At 47.4% G+C, this 16,640-nt stretch overlaps 1 protein-coding gene across 1 annotated transcript in view; it reads right to left on the bottom strand.

Annotated features, from left to right (window-relative positions):
• The window catches only part of TTLL11 (tubulin tyrosine ligase like 11), a 229,112-nt gene that overhangs the window by 124,961 nt on the left and 87,511 nt on the right, over positions 1 to 16,640 (bottom strand). The window contains exons 4-6 of the mRNA XM_035015895.1: positions 12,629 to 13,204; positions 1,069 to 1,164; positions 169 to 284 (exon numbers count right to left, since the gene is read on the bottom strand). Coding sequence (XP_034871786.1) covers positions 169 to 284; positions 1,069 to 1,164; positions 12,629 to 13,204 — 788 coding nt within the window. The remainder of the gene's footprint in view (positions 1 to 168; positions 285 to 1,068; positions 1,165 to 12,628; positions 13,205 to 16,640) is intronic.

Below are 16,640 nucleotides of genomic sequence, written 5' to 3'. Positions count from 1 at the left end.
CTCCTGATTTTAAGTCACTATATTCAGAGGCTGATATCCATAAATGAAAATATGATGGATTAGCTGGTTTAATATGTTCATCTCACAATGTTACGAAGTCCTAAGAACCGAATGGCTAGGACATGGGGAGCAGAGTTGATAGAAATGAATGATATAAAAAATACTTACTGGTTCTCTCTTTTGTTCTTGAGTGGGTCCATGAGGCGCAGCGTGTCTCTGATCACGGCCACCTTCACTTCCTCATCGACAAGGCTGGGGACATTTTCAAACACCCCTGGAGAAAGCTTGAATGGGTAGGATTCTGTGTTTCAGTGGAGGGAGTGACTTGGTACCAAGCGACTCTATCAGCACCAGCTCATTGGCTGTACTGTTAGTTAGGTTTTGCTTATATGAATCTATAGAAGAGAATTTTTAAAGGCTCCCTTCATGCTATTTGTACAATGGCAATTTCCTTTAACAAATCGACAAAAGACATAAAGCGGAAATACATACATAAAGAGCACTCTGTTAATCTAATCATCAAAATCATACATGCTCGTTGTAGAAAATTTGGAAATATAGAAGGGGCTAAGAAAACTAAAAGAATCTACATAGTCCCCCAAAAACCCAATATTAGTATTTGGTGTATTTCCTTCCAGTCTTTTTTATGTGTGGGTGTGTTTTTTTAAGGGGGGAGGAAAAATATAACCACTGTTAAATGTACTATTTATCTTAGTGATTCAAGTATGTCGACATGGCTAAATCATATTCATAGCATTTCAATTAGCTCATCTCCTGAGGCTAACTAATTAGTTCATGTCAAAACTGATGGAAAGGCTCAGCTGTTCCTATATCCACAGACCTTAAAAATTGGAAGAACGGCATGCTGGGAAGTTACCATGGGTCGGATAGGTCTTATATTTATAGACTCTGCTCAGAGCTCAACCAAACTGAAATTATTTAGACTTGGGCAGAAGTTTGCTGTGCCAATTTGAGAACGCTGAATCTTGTTTAGCCAAGTGAGCAGCATGAGAGTGACCACATGCAGCAGTTGGGCAATTTATTCAAGGAGATATTCAAAGTACTTACTTCTTGCTCATGTTCGATTCTCATGCTGGGATTCGCATTTACTTCAAGTAGGATAGGCTTCAGGTTTTTCATTAGAAGAATGTCAAAGCCTAAAATCTGGGTGGGATAAACATAATTCAGGATTACTCCCTCTAGCTACAATTTCTTTTCAGGAATCGAGTATGGTATTAGGGTCATTAAGGTGACGATAAATCCAAACCTGACCCCCACCCTGGGCCTTGACCCTGGCTTCTCCTGTCCACGGCGCCTCTTCCTCGGGGTGTACTTCTTAGGCCAAATGGACAGCAGAACATTTTATAGGAACCTTGATAATGGGACGAGTTCTCATGGCGCATTTCAGCATTATCAGTGACCTCTTTCTTCCTTAACAGGTTTTTTATTATGTTAGGGATCAGCTGTGGTCCATCAATTTCTCCCCCTCCATCTGCTCTTCTCTATTAAGCTGCTGCTTAGCTAGATCTCTGAAAACCCAAGGCTACTTTTCTTAAGCTCAGGTGTACATCGGTATCACTGAAGGGGCCCTAACCACCACCCCTCCCCCAACCCACACCTGGAAGTCAGAATCTGTCAGAGGGGAACACAGGCAAGTGAATTTTGAAAACCAAGGCCCCTGCCCCTCCCTCTCCGGTGATTCCGATAGACCTTCTTAGCTAAGGAGAAGGGAATATTTATTAGGCACCATTTACTATACAATGCACCGATTATTCATAATCTCATTTAATCCTCATGACAGTGTATTTGAAGGAGGGATCTGCTCTCGATTTTACAAAAGGAGAAACTGAGTCTCAGGCCAGTGGATTTCCCCAAAGACTGGCCCCTCACCATTTGTGGGATCCAGCGCAAGACAGAAACGGGGGTCCCCTTGTTCAAGAAGTATTGACAATTTCCCGATGGTGACAACAGAGCATTAAACCAGGCACCAAGCCCTTCTGGGTGTGGAGCACTGTGTCACCGCCTTGGCTCACACCCCAGGCTAACTCCAACACCATTTGTCCTTGACGCCTGCCCTTCCGTCCAGAGGCTGCTTCAGGGGAAGCTTTGTCTTCTGGCCTCTTTCAGTTCCTCACAAGCCCTAGGATGGGGTGAGCCACCCTGGCATCTCATTCCCTCTGCCTGAAACAACCCTTCCCCTACATGATTCCTCCTGATCCTTGAGATCCCAGGTTCTAATTAGATTCACACTCGAACCATGAGGACGTCAGATTCTCGGGGGGGACTCTCATTAACTCTATAGGAGGTGAGAAGGTAGAAAGCTTCTAACAGAATTGATACAGTCCCAAAGTTTCAAAAAAATAAGATGGAGAATAACGGAGAGAGAAAGAAAAAGCGACAGCTGTGTCCCCATCTCTGTGGACACCAGAAGAAAAGGTGGGGGGAAATCCATTTACTTGTCTATATAGAATGTGCATTAGTTAGATGATAATTGTGAAACTGTAGTTTCATCCTTATTAATGAAACCAGAGCCTGAATGACCATTTTCGGAGGTAACTCAAGATGAGGTTATTCTTCAGTGAAGGGCAGTAAGGATGAGGAGTTGGAAAAAGTCATCCTGACTCTATTTTTCTTTCCCTGGTCACGAAAAGAAAGGAATGGAAATTTGGTAGAAAATGTTACATGCATTATAGATGCGCTGAATAATATATGACAAGTGGCTGTGAGTGATGAGCCCTTTAAGAGACTCTGGTGACATCATCAGTCTAACTTCAGACCTGGGCTGAGGCAAGTGGTGTTGATGAGGCTACAGAGAGCAGCAGGCTATGCAGCCCACGTTTGTCATCCTTAGTCATCAACTGCTTTTTGCTCCATCTCAGAAGCTTGGACTCGCTCTTTCTCAGCCTGGTGGACGCTTTCAGTTCAATGCACAGTGGTTTCATGGAAATAAAGCTACAGGAAAGCCGGAGAAGGCAAAATCTCACCAGCCGTATTGACCTGCCCCCACCAATGGTGTGGTATTTTCCAGAACCTAAACTTTGGTGCATGTAACTGAATATGTAGGATCTTGTACAGAAATGGTTTGGAGTCAGAAAGACTTGGCTCCAATCCTACTTCCATCTCTTGCTCTAGGTGTGGTGCTTAGCCTCGCTGAGCTTCATATACCTCATCTGAAAGATGAGAGTCACAATAGCTAATTTGCAGGGTTAGCTGCTAATGGAAGCAAAGAGTACCTAGGGTTATGCTCATCATATAGGAGGTACCCAATATAGGCTAGCTCTCTTTGCAGGTTCCTACTGATCCTACCACTGAGAAATGGCATGAAATGGCTTTAGAGTCCAGAGGAGCTCATTTCAAATCCTAGTTCTGCCTTTAACTTGTGTAACTACAGGCAAGTTACTCAGCAGCTCTAAGCCCCAGTTTCCTCATCTGTAAAATGGGAATAAGACTAGTACTGACCTTAGTTCATTCATTCAAAAAATATTTATTGAATGCTTTCCTATATCCCAGGAATTATTCTAGCTTCTAGAAATACAGCAGTGGACTAGACAAGCTCCCTGTCCTCTTGGAGCTTACAGTCTAGTAGGGGGGGACAGGACAAATAAAGATAATGCGATGTAAAATATTTTGCACAGTGCCTGAAACACAGTAAGCATTTGATGAAAGTCAGCTTTATTATATTTTTTCACAAGTTCAAGGAAATACGATTTTTTGTCTTTTCAAAAGTTCAATGAACTATGTAGCACCAAGGCATCTCAACAAACAGAATAACAGGTCTGAGAGGAGCTTAGAGTTGATCTTGTCATGAAACTCTGGCATGTTAGAGCTGGCAAAAAATCAGGAATTTATTTGGTCCAGTGTTTTTCAAAATGGGTTTCTTTTCTGGGGAAGCACTGGGGAGGCCAGATCAAATTACTTTTACCTATTTCAAATACTGGGTTCCCCAGAGGAAAAAAAGCTTTATATTTTTTTGAAAAACTATTAATCTAGTCTAACAATCCCTTTATGCAGATCACAAACCTGCAGCTTAGAGAGGGGAAAACCTCTCCCCAGTTTGATGGCACAGCAGGAATTGTCAAAAGGGGGGAGAGATGGGAGGGGGAGAACTTTTCAATCACATGATACTCTGCCCCATACAAGTACTTGAGTCAGCAATTATGTGTTGCATACCTCCTGCTCCAGAGGCACTCTGGGGATTCCAAGTTATCTGTCCTTCGGCCCTTCTAGAAGCTTCCAAAACAAGTTGGGAAGAAAAGGGCCCTGGGCCATTACTTGTAAACTCATGCCAAGGCTCCAAGCTACCTTCCAATGAGAGGAGATTCTCTCTTGAGCCCTAGAACTACACATCCATCTGCATCCATAGTAATCCCAACTGGGAGGTTGGGTCCTCAAATTTAGCATATCCAAACACACTATCAGAATCCAAACTCACTAGCCTCTAAAATGGTCTCAATGATCCCCACCTCCTGGTAGTCATGTGCTTGTGTAATCCCCTCCCCTTGCATGTGAGCTGCACATAGTGACTTGTTCCTAAAAACAGCAGAGGACAGAAATGATGGGATGTCACTTCCAATATTAGATTATAAAAAGACTGTGGCTTCCATCCTGGAATACCTTCTCCTGCTCTCTTGCTCACACACTCTGAGGGAAGCCAGCTGCTATGTTGTGGACTGCCCTCTGGAGGTCCAGGCGACAAGGAACTGATGATGTCTCCAGCCAACAGCCAGGGGGGCCTGAGGCCTAACCTCAGGCTCCTTCCCCAGTGGGGCCTTGAGGTGACTATAGTCCTGGCCATCATGTTGATTGCAGCCTTGCGAGAGACTGAACAAGAGGGAGTCCCCTAAGCCTCGGTTCCTGATCCACACAAACTGAGAGATAATAAATGTTTGTAAGTTTAAGCTGCTAAGTTTTGGGGAAATTTGTTACACCGCAATAGATTATTAATACACCATCTTTCTCTAAAATCGACTTTGTCTCCTGTATTCCTTATCCACCCAATTACATAAGTCAAAACTCTCTCCTTCATCTTTCATATCTAGCTGCTCACCAACTCCTGCTCAATGTATCTCTTGTACATCCTATCTCCTAAAGAGCTTTCCAGAACTGGCCCATCCTCACTGCTCCTAGCCTCCATTGGTTATGCACCAGCTTTCACCTGGACTAATTTAATAGCCTCCCTATTTGTTTCTTGCTCTCCAACTCACCCCTCTAGTTCATCTGGCACAAGGGGCTGCCAGAGTAATTTTTCTAAAATGTAGAGTATTAGCATTCCTCTGCCTAACATCCCTGCCTGAAGAATGAAGCCCCAGTTCCATGACATGTCCTACAAATTCCTCTTTGACTTGACATTGATCTCACACTCCAGCTTTATTTCCTCCCCCTGCACATCTTGGGCTGTAATTGTGCTAAACTATTAATAGTTCGAGAATGCTTTACTGCTCTCTGCCTTTATACTCTTCTGCCTGGAAGACAACTTTATTGATGAAATATTTATTGAGCACCTACTAAATAACTAGGTACTGTTCTGGGCACTGGGGATAAGCAGTGAACAAGATAAATGATGTTTTAATATCCTGCCTTCTTGGAGCTTACATTCTAGTGAAGAGAGAGATCACAGTAAGTTAATAATTAAGGCCACAAAGAGTGTGATATGGTGGATGGAGGGGAGGGTTGGTGGTTTAGAACGATGACCAGGGAAGGCCTTGCCATCCCATTGTCTTCTGGCTTCCACAGTTTCTGATGAGAATACCTTTTTCATTATTCTTTGCTCTTCTGAACATAATGTATCTTTTCTCTTTAGCTGCTTTTAAGATTTTTTTTTTATCATCACTGGTTTTCCACAATTTGATTATGATAAGCTTTGGTGTGTGTGTGTGTGTGTCCTCCTTGGAGTTTCTTAGGCTTCTTGGATTGCAGATTTCTAGTTTTTATCAAATTTGGAAATCTGGAGCCATTTCTGCAAATATCTTTCTGTATTTTCCTTGTCTCTTCTACTTAGGGAACTCCAATTACACATATGTTAAAATACTGGATTTTGTACCATAGATCAGTGAGGGTCTGTTCACTTATTTTTCCTGTCATTTTCTCTTCTCTCTGTTTCATTTTGGATAGGTTCTATTGCTATGTCTTCAAGTTCACTGATCATTTCTCCTGCAGTGTCTAATCTGCTAATCTCATTCAGTGAAATTTTCATCTCAGATTTTGTATTTTCTTCTCTAGAAGTTCCATTTGGTTCTTTTAATAGCTTCCATCTCTCTTCATTAAGCTCATATTTTCCTTTAAAATCTTGTGCATAGTTATAATAGCTGTTTTAACATCTTTTTCCTACTAGTTTCATCACTTCTGATAATTCTGAGTCTATATTGATCTCCCCCCTTGGTATGGGTTACTTTACCTGCTCTGTGGAATGTCTGGATGCTGGATGCTGGACATTGTGAATGTTATAATGCTGAGTGTCTGGATTTTGTTTTCTTTTAAAAGGGGGTAGGCTTTTCTGGCAGTTAGGTTATTTGCAGATTAATTTGATACCTCCAAGGCCTACTGTTTAAGCTCCACTCAGTTGGGTCTAGAGTAACTTTCATTCCAGGGAAGATTCAGTCCATTAAGGCATAACTTCTCTGGAACCTCCACTGAATGCTCCCAGTGACCACCAAGGACTATCCACACTGGCTACTCATAGCATGAACATCTCTCCCTGCTCTGTGTGAGCCTGGGAGTTGTTCAGATTATCAGTTCACCGGTCTCTCTTTGCCCAACTGTATGGACCAACACGCACACCGGGGTGGCCTAACACTCAGCAATGACACAGGGATCTCTGCAGGCTCTGGAGCTCTTTTCCAGCTCAGCTCCCTCCGTTTCAGAATTCTGCACACAGAATTTCAGCCGCCTCAGCTTTCCCAAACTTTGATCTCCATCTCTGCAGCTCATTGAGGTCACAGCTCTTGGGTTCCCCTTCCCTGTGTCCATATCCTAGAGTTGTGGCAACCATAGGATTCACCCTTGGTTCCACTCCCCACTTCCTCAGGGATCACAGTGCTGAGCTGCCTGTTGTCCAAAATCGGAAACCACTTATTTCATATATTTTGTCTAGTATTCTAGTTGTTTTCAGCAGGACTTCTAGTCCAGATTTGTTATTCCATCATGACCAGAAGCAAAAGTCCCAGGAGGTGATGCATGAATCAGGACTGATTGAAGTGAGTTGATAAGTCATTTGAAGAGCTAAGAGCGAGCATTCCAGGCAGAGGGAACAGCAAGAACCCAGGTCACTTTCGAACAACTGCAAAGGGTGAGCAAGAGGGAGAATGGTAGGAGATGAGGTCAGATAGGAAGACGAGGAACCGATCGTGTAGCATCTTTTAGGCCATGGTAAGGAGCCAGGATTTTAAGTGCAATGAGAAAGCCATTGGAGAGTTTGCACAAGGGAAGTAATTGGATCTGACATGTTCTAAAAGAATCACTTTGGCTACAGTGAGAAAAATAGGCCATCAGCAGCAAGGGTGGGAAATGGGGCATCAATTAGGAGGCTATTGCGGTGGTACAAATGCAAGGTGATGGCTGCCTAGACTTGGACGGTAGCAGTGGAGCTGGTTAGGATGTATTTTAAAGTCTATTTGCAAAACTGGCTTATGTAGCAGACCCAGGAAGGAGGCAAAAAGAAGAAAGAATGGCTCAGGTTTTCACTTTGCATAACTGATAGAACGCTGTGCATTTACTGAAATAGGAAAACAATGGCAAACTAGGTGTGGGAGGGAAATCAAGAGTTTGATTTTGGACATGTTGAGCGTGAGAGTCCCACTAGATATCTGAATAGAAAATGGAAGGAGGCAGCTGGATATACTAGCCACGGGGCTAAGTGAGAACACTGAGGGAGTGATTGTAGATAAGGGAATTTTCCAAGCACTGAGTGCTAGGAATCTCCAGCCCTGAAGGTTCAGAAGGAGGCGCACAGAAGCAGCAGCCAGGAAGGGGGCAGGGAAAGCAGACCATGATGGAGGTCCCTCACCCCTTTCTGCTTGGCAAATTCTGCTTCATCCCTGAAGCTCTGGCTAAAACAGCTCCTCCTCTGGGAAGCCCTCCCTGACTGGGTCAGGCAAAGTTAATTACTCCCTTCTCTGTGCTCTTGCAGCACCCTGTAGAGGCCCTTCTCCATCATTTAGGACAAGCAGTTGTGATCCCCAGGTGCCAGTCTTCCCCATAATCTGCGCCCCTCTTGGGGCAGGGACCGTGCCTTACCCATGGCCACCTGCCCCACAGCTAGCTCGGGGCTTGTCTCAGTGCATGCCCAGGGAATATCCCTAAGGAAGAAAAAAGCTTATGTATCAGAAGTGGTCAAGGAAGGCTTTACAGAGAAGGAGGGATTTAAGCAGCACCTTGGTGGAAGCACTGAATTCCAAAAAACAGTGAGACTGGAGAACGAGCCTGCCAGGCCAAGACAGAGGAGGACAAATGGGCAGGCTCAGGAAAGCACAAACTATCTAAGACACAGGAGCTGCTGTGTGTGGCAGGACAGATAAGGAAACGGAGGCGAAGAAAGGTTAACTGGCAAGCTCACCAGCTCGCGTGGCTGGAAGGAGCCTGTATTAGCTCAAACCCAGGGCCTCTGAGAGCGAAACCCAAGCCCTCGCGTGGCCACAAAGCTGCTTCTTCATCTCCTTCCCAGGGGGCGTCTGGGGCTAAAGGGGAGCAGGAGATCAAAAGAACAAAGAAGAAAGAGGAGCACTTTAGGCTTCAGGAAAGGTGTCTCCTTCAGACATCTAAGGGAAAGGATCAGGAGCCAAGGAGAGAATGAGACACAGCGCTAAAGGAAGATAGAGACGGAGCAACAGAACTGGGAAAGAATGTTCTTGAAAGCTGAGCTGGGAAACCTTTCCTTTGCGTGTGTTTTTCTGCCACATGAATCATCTACCCCCACATGGACCTGACTGCCGAAGCCAGGGTCACACCGCTGCCCTTCTTGAGGGCCGTGAGGACGTGTTGTGGGGGGCTGGCTGCACGATGGGGTTGGGGGGGGGGGGACGTTCCTAGGCAACAGATTACAGGAAAGCTGCCCACAGCCTGAGCCTCGCCAGCAGCCGCTCCAGGCCACCACAATTTCCCAAGCAGTTATTGTGGCTATGATTGGAAAGGGGTCACAATCACATGTTTGAGATAAACGTAATGTCGCTGGCTGGAGTTTATGTCCCGGAATGCAGCAACGTGGGCCCGGCCCAGGCTACAGGCAAAGGGGGCTCCACGACAAAGAAATCATTTCTTGTACGTGCACAGAACGTTATAGTTTGCCTCTTTATCTCACATGTGACGGACAATGGCCCTGGGAGGAGGCTGAGGAAACAGGCACAGAGAAGTTAAGTGACTTAGGTAAGGTCACACAGCAACTCCATAGCAGAACCATACCGTTTCCTTCAATCTTCGGGTTTCAAGTTACTTCGGGTATCTGAGACCCAAACTAACAAGTGTTTTACCAAGTGATGAGGATAAAGAAAGTAAGAGAGGACTCCAAGGGGAAAAAAACCTAGTATTTTGTCAATCACCGTGAATCTGAAATGTATGGTAAACCCAATTTCAAACATCTAACACTTTACTCCTCGTCGAAGCTTTGTACCTACAGTATCTCATGCTGCTCCTAAGAAGGCAGCTGGGGAAGTAAGTGTGGGTGATTCCCAGGGAAAGAAACAGAGGCCCAGGGTAGTGAAGGACTTTGCCCAAGATCACACAGCTGCGAAGGGGAAGAGCTCCTCCTTGGAGCGTTGCTTCCAGTCCGGTGCTCATCCCCTGACCCCAGGCCTGGAAGCAGTTAGTGTGGTCAAGCAAAGGAAAACAGACACGGGGCTGCGGTTCCATCTGCTAGACGTCATCTGTCCAAACCAGTGGCTCCCTCCCTGTCTGCCCTCCAGTTCCCCACAGCTTGCACCCCTGGTTCCACCCCAGTGGTTGCCCACGCAGCCCGTCCGCAGCAAGACAAGCAGCAAAGCCGCCACCCTGGCACTCCCCCCTGCGCCCTCACCATGCCAGGGCTCCGTGGCTTGGCTGTGCATGCCGGGCCCTCATGACTCTCCTGGAATAGCCGTCACCATCAAACAGATGCAGCCACACGGTCCCCTGGGATGACCCCTGGATGCCTCCACGTTGCAACGGTCTCCTTTGCCCTAACCTTTTGATGGCTTGGGATCGGACTTGTTTTCTCTGGTCCTATCTCTAAGTTCTCCCCACTTACCCTTTCTAATGCCGTAAGCTACCTACCTGATGGCTGAGCTGGACAGACATCCTACCTGGGAACCAGAGTCTGGGGTCCAAGGGCCTAAGGACGGATCTCTAGATCTAGACCCATCCATCAGAGTCGCTGCCCCCCTGCCTCTCCCCTCCCTTCTTCGTTCCATCGGCCTGTTGCTTTCCTGCCACAGTCTTGGATGGAGGACGAGAAACAACCCAAACAAATCGTATGTATTGATATTGGCCTAGATAGCAGTGCAAATGAAATGGGTCCCAACAGCCCACCTCAACATGTGGTGGAAAAGAATGTTGAAAAAGACCATATACTTTATAGTAGCGTTTTTATAAAGCTCAAAACCAAGCAAAACAAAACAATATATATTGTTAGGGATACATTCGTGCATAAGAAAAGTATTTTTTAAGGCAGGGGGAATGATAAACATAAAATTCCAGACACTGTGACCCTGGGAGTGGGTAGGAAAGTGGGATGGGGACAAGCACAGTAGCTAGCAAGCGAGCTTGGGTAGGGAGGTGGCGTTGGGGATGACCATTTTGTTGTTCTGCTCCAAAGCTTACAGGCGTGTTCTGTGTGTTCTTTTTATACATTCACCTGCCACAAAGTAATTTGGAAGATGAGATGGAGAGGGTCCCAGAGGTACTCCTTCTTACCATCTGCTCCCCACTCTGAGTATCTGGTGGCAGGAACCCGGGTGTCTACTGAGTGCCCGGACTCCAGCCTCGCCCTGCTTCACAGCTCTACTCTCGTTCCCTCCCCTTCCTCCCGCGCTCTGGCTCGGGCCACCACGCTGTGGCCCCAGCCCCCTCACTCCCATGAAGATCATCCTCGATGATCACGAAGCACAGTGGACAATTTCAGTTCTGGTCTCGTGTGACAGCTCAGTGGCATTTGCCACTGCTGATCCCTGCCTGCTCCTTCTCCAAGCACGTCTTCCTTGGCACTCAAGGTACTTCCTCTCCTGATATCCCTTCTACGCCTCAAGCCCCTTCTTGTTGGCCTGTGCTGGTCCCTCCCCCACCCCCCACCCCCACCTGTCCCTTGCCTAAACAGTGGTGCCCACAGGAGTCTTCTGAGGCCCCGCCTCCCCTGCAGCCTCACACGGCTTCCGTCATTGTCTGAATGCTGGTGAGTTCTCAGCCGGGCCCCAGCATCTCGCTCCTGAACGCCAGGCCCAAATGTCCAATTGTCCACTCAAACTCTCCACTTGGAGGTCACATAGGCTCTTCAAGGGCGTGTTCAAGTCCAACTCCTGACCTTCCCCACACAAGCCTGGTCCCCTTCCTGTGGCTTCTATTCATCCATCCAAGTGCCTAAGCCACGAGAGTCAGTCTCGGTTCTCCTCTGTCCCTCACCGCCACTGCCTCACCAACCCCTTCAACCCCAGCAGTCACCAGCCCAGCCCGTGCACCTCCTGAATGGCTCTCAGATCTATTCTCTCCACCCGCACCGAGATCTTCCCAATCCAAGTGAACATCAGCTCTTGCTTGTATGAAAGCCATCGGTTCACTAGTCACCTCCCTGCTCCCAGCCTTGCCCAATCCACTCTCTACCCTGCAGCTGGTTTGTTCTTTGTAACGTGCAAACCTGAGCCGACCATTCCCCTGTGCACATCCTCTGGGGGCCCCCACAGCCCTCAGCCTTCCATGATCCGGCCGCGACCTACCTCTCCCACCTCCTCTTCCCTCATCTCCCTCCAAGCTCTGCCTCAAACCCCACCCTCCAACCACACCGAATCTCTTTCAATTCCTCGAACTGCATGACTCCCCCCCCCTTCCCCCTAGGGCTGTGAACATGCCCCCCAGAACACTGTCTCCCCAGCCCTATCCAGAATCTCCGACTTCGTCCAATTGCCACTCCCAGACCACCCTCACTCACAGCCAGAAAATGTCAGACAGTCCCACAATGTCACAGTGCCCAGTCCATTTCTTCCTCTACTCTAGCCCTTGTGACACTTTATACGAGGTGCTTTCTAAACGATTTGTCTCCCATATTAGTAAACTCCATGCCTCGGCCAGAGGAGACCTGACCGACTGTCTACGCAGTACCTGGGACAGTGCCTGGGCCCTACGAAGCAGGTGGTACAAAATGCTGGAAGGAAGGATGAATAAATAAATGGCAAGCACTGTGCTTGTGTTATTTCATTTAATTCTTACAAGAATCCTTTCAGGGAGGTACTCTTCGTCTCATTTTACAGGTGAGAAACGGGAAGCAACTTGCCTCTATTCACACAGCTAGCAAATGTAAAGTTGGACCCAGGTTTAACCTCCAAGGCCACACCCGCAAACCCCTCTGCCCACCTCTGGCCGCCCCACCCCCACCTTTCATCCCACAGGAAGCCAGGGAGCCTTCCACAGGCCCCGTGAGGTTTTGGGAACTCAGGCTGGGACTGGCAATGGTTACCTGGAAGCACGTGGGCCCCGGCCTCCCCGCGGGGATGTCCGACTGGTAGAAAACTTTGAGCTCTGGAGTCAGGGCAATGACAGTCTTAATCACCAGGGAGATGATATCAGACCAGACCTTCTTGATGTCAACACCTTTGGAAGACAACCTACAAAGGATGCTAGAGAAAGTCCTTTTGCTGCCCGTGCTAGCGCTGTCCGAATGGACAAAGTTACCACTGTGGATGTTCAGGGAATAGTTGGTTAAGTGCATAAAGATGTGGTGCAGATTTTTGGGGTTGGGCTCCTGATATGGCTCTGTACAAAATCTAGAGAGTCCATCTTTGGCTATATAAATCTCTAAGGGGTCTAAGGACTTGAGTAAGACATACAGACGAATGTCAAACTTGAGCTTGTCAATCAGAAGAGGTTTGCAGATGTACTCCTGGACCACCGCTGGTCGGCTCTGAAGGGTCCCTGCCAGGCGGATGTCACTGGGGTCTTTAATGAGGTAGATGCCATCGCCCTGACAACCACTGTCAGGCTTCACAATAAAAGTGGGCTTCCAGGAGGGGTCGCCATCTTTCACCATTCGAACCTGGTGGGGAAAAAAGAATGGTTAGCCTTACATTCTTTTCCTCTCTGCACCCCCAAGACAGAGCAGGACCTCAGCCAATGTTTGGTGAAGGAGTGACAAAGTGAGCCCTGCCTGTGGGAGTCTTCACAGGACTAAGAACTGTCGTGACCTAAGAACTGTCCTTAGTCTTGTCCTCCAGGAAGGGGACCGGGAACGTGGCGGATCTTCGGTCCCAGGAGCTAGGTCCAAATCCCGGGTGTTTGTCGGAGATCTAACACCGGGCAAGTCATTTAACTCATGATGATATGATAATGGTGAGGAGGAGGAGGAAGAGAAGGAGGAGGATAATGGCCTAACACCATTTTTAAAGAAGATTTTATTTATTTATTTGACAAAGGGCGAGAGAGCATGAGCAGAGGGGAGGGGCGGGGGCAGGGGGAGAGGGACAAGCAGACTCGCCACGGAGCGGGGTGCCCAATCCTTGATGGAGATTCCAATCCCAGTTCTGCTTCTCAGCTAGCTGACAAGTTACTTCATCCTTAAGAAATAGGGATGGCTGGGCTTCACGGCTGCCTTTCACGGGTCAGGCTCTGCGTGCTTGGGCCTTTGCATTCCTGATCTCACTTAATCCTCAGAACAATCTTACTCCTGTTGTGCAGAGGAGGACGACACCGAGAACTTAAGTGACTTACCCAGGTCACACAGGAGCAGCAGGGCCAGGATGGGGCTCAGGCAGTGGGACTGCAGTGCCCACGCTCTGACCATCTCTGCTCCTTGTGTTGTGAAAGAGAATCATATTCTCTGTGAGGGTCAGAGTAGGTGGACGGTGCCGTGTGGACTATCTGGCGCATCGCAGGCACTCATGAATGGGGCTGGGCCGGGGCGCCCGGCGGGCTCAGTCGGTTACGCGGCTCCTGGGATCGAGCCCCTCATTGGGCTCGCTGCTCAGCAGGACTGTCTGCTTCTCCCTCTCCCTCTGCTCTTACCCCCGCTTGTACTCACTCTACCTCTCAAATAAATAAATAAATCTTTAAAAAAATAAAAATGGGGATCTACAACCCTACCCTCACTGGATCACTCTAAGGAGGAGATAAAGTGAAATGTGCCAAGGGCCGAGTGTAAGACCAAACGCGGAGCTAGTGCGGGGAAACGTTCATGTTATCATTTGTATCTCCCGTTCGGTTCCTCTAGCAGACCGGGCCCATCCTCCTTCGGTCTGTTGAGATCTTTTTGAAACTAGATTCTGCCATCCATAATATCTGCTGTCTTTCCAGCTCCAGGTCAGCAGCACATTCACATAATTATCTGGGGCACTTGACCAGTCCAGACACTCAGTCTGGATCTGCAGGTCTGCTGTATGATTCATGCACACCCAATTCCCCTGGACACTCATCAGGTCCTCTGTGCGGCCACGGAGAGTGCACAGACTTGGACTTGGAGGGGGCAGGGGAGCTGGAAGAAGCCTGGAGGCAGATGGGAAAGAGGGAGCCAGTCTCTCTGCAGCTTCTGCCGGGCCGTGCAAGACTCACAAGCAGGCCTTCCGTTCTGGGCTCTATAACTCAGAGCCATGCCCGGGTGGTGGGGGGGGCAAGGAGGTGGCGTGCCCCTCCCCCCCCCCAGCCCCGGACTCGCCCCGGCCCTCCACCTTTGCTGCAGCAGCTCAGCCCATGACATCTGCACTCTGGGTTTTACTTATCTCTCTGGCCAGCCTATATTTCTAAGTGAAGGTTTTGCCAATTCCTTGGGCACTATCGGTTACTCCGGGCTTGTAAAAGATCTTTAACAATGGAGAAACACTTAAAACCTTAATAATGGTCCACATCAATTGCTTCCCCTTGTCAGCAGGATTCAGGAATGGAAGTTCACAAGAGATCAATGCAAGCCTCCCAGGGCCCTCCCCTGAGCCTTTCGTGCAACTGTGACCTTGACGTTTATGTAGTTATTTAATATGCATCCAAAGCATTCCTATATTTGGCCCCTCACAGTAAATATAAGCATGCTGGAGAAATGGCAGTTATGGATCAAGAAGTGAAAAATGTGAAGTTTGCACTGATGGGTAATTTTTCCCTCTGGAAAGCTTTTACTATGCTGAAGATACTAACAGTTCAATATATCATGGGGAGCAATATTTTCTCCTTTGAATTCAGTGTATATGCCTTAAATAAATTAAACTACATGGTCAATAGTCTCTGTCATTCACTGCATTACTGAATATTTCTTCTGCTCTTTGCCAAGGTAGGACCATACAAATCATGATTATTAATACTAATGGGATCATTGAAATTTTAGAACCAGGAGGATCCTCGGAGATCAACACCGCCCAGTCCTCCCATAATTCAAACTGAGAAGATGAGGCTCCGAAAGGTGACGTGACTTGCCTTGGGTCCCCGGGCTGGCTGGTGGGATGGTTCGGATGAGAACTAAGGACATCTGACCTTACTGCAGGTTCTCTATGCCCATCTACCTCTCCTAAGATAAAACTAAAGGCCTCTTTTTCCTGAATACTATAGGGAAGATTTTCTCAGTATGGCAGGCAATGTTGGTGTCTGAGTTCTGGGTACACACGAAGGAGTCTGGCCCCTGAGCATGGCCTTCTCGGAGCTGTAACCACAGATGCTGAGTTTGCCAGGGCCTCCCCAGTTCCAGAAGCTTCTGCCCGGGCTCCTGGCTTGTTATAATATAGGTACAATCTATGGGAAAGCCTCAGAGCTTTGTGTTCCCTTGGCCACCAGATCCTTCAGTGGCTTCTATTTTTAAAAGGGAAAGAGATTTTCCAGAATTCACATTCACCTCTCCTCTGAGGTTTTACTCGAGTGACCCTTTCCCCCCAGTTATTAAAGTTAAGGACTAATGCACTAGTTCTTAGCAAGAACACATGGGCTAGGATAAAAATATAGTCTATCTAACTAGGCCCCAGCCCCAGAAATTCTGATTTAATAGATCTGGGAGGAGACCCGGGCATGTGTACTTTGGAAAAAGCATGCAGGGTGATTCTGATGTTCACTCCGCTTGAGAATCACTGAACTAATGTGAATTGAATAAAAATACAATCAGGGACCAACGTATCAAATGAAGTTTTATGCACTAATGTTAGCCTGAATAGGAGGAAGACCTGCACGTAGGCTGTAGCTGCTGGTATCTCCAGTTTTACCCAAAGCTGCTGTTGGACGTGAAATCCATTATCTTGTAACTATGCACGGATGGCTGAAAGATATGCAAAGAGGATGTGGTGGCCTGATCGATTGGCACGCATCTGGCCTTTTGAAAAATTTATGTGTCTTTTACTGCCCCCTAGTGGATATTTAAGAAATGTGACTGGGACAGACGCCCCATTCCAAATTCCAACTCTTGGCAGTAATCGGCTCTACCATGATGGTCTTAAAGAAGCACCGCTACGAAGAGCTCCCTCTGTAGACTGTTAAGGTAAAGTAAGATCATACTTTGAATGAACTCCTCT

This window comes from Mirounga leonina, unplaced genomic scaffold (genome assembly GCF_011800145.1).
Source record: "Mirounga leonina isolate KUSES-001 unplaced genomic scaffold, KU_Mleo_1.0 Mir_170, whole genome shotgun sequence".
NCBI lineage: Eukaryota > Metazoa > Chordata > Mammalia > Carnivora > Phocidae > Mirounga > Mirounga leonina.
This window is presented reverse-complemented; position numbering and strand designations above follow the sequence as displayed.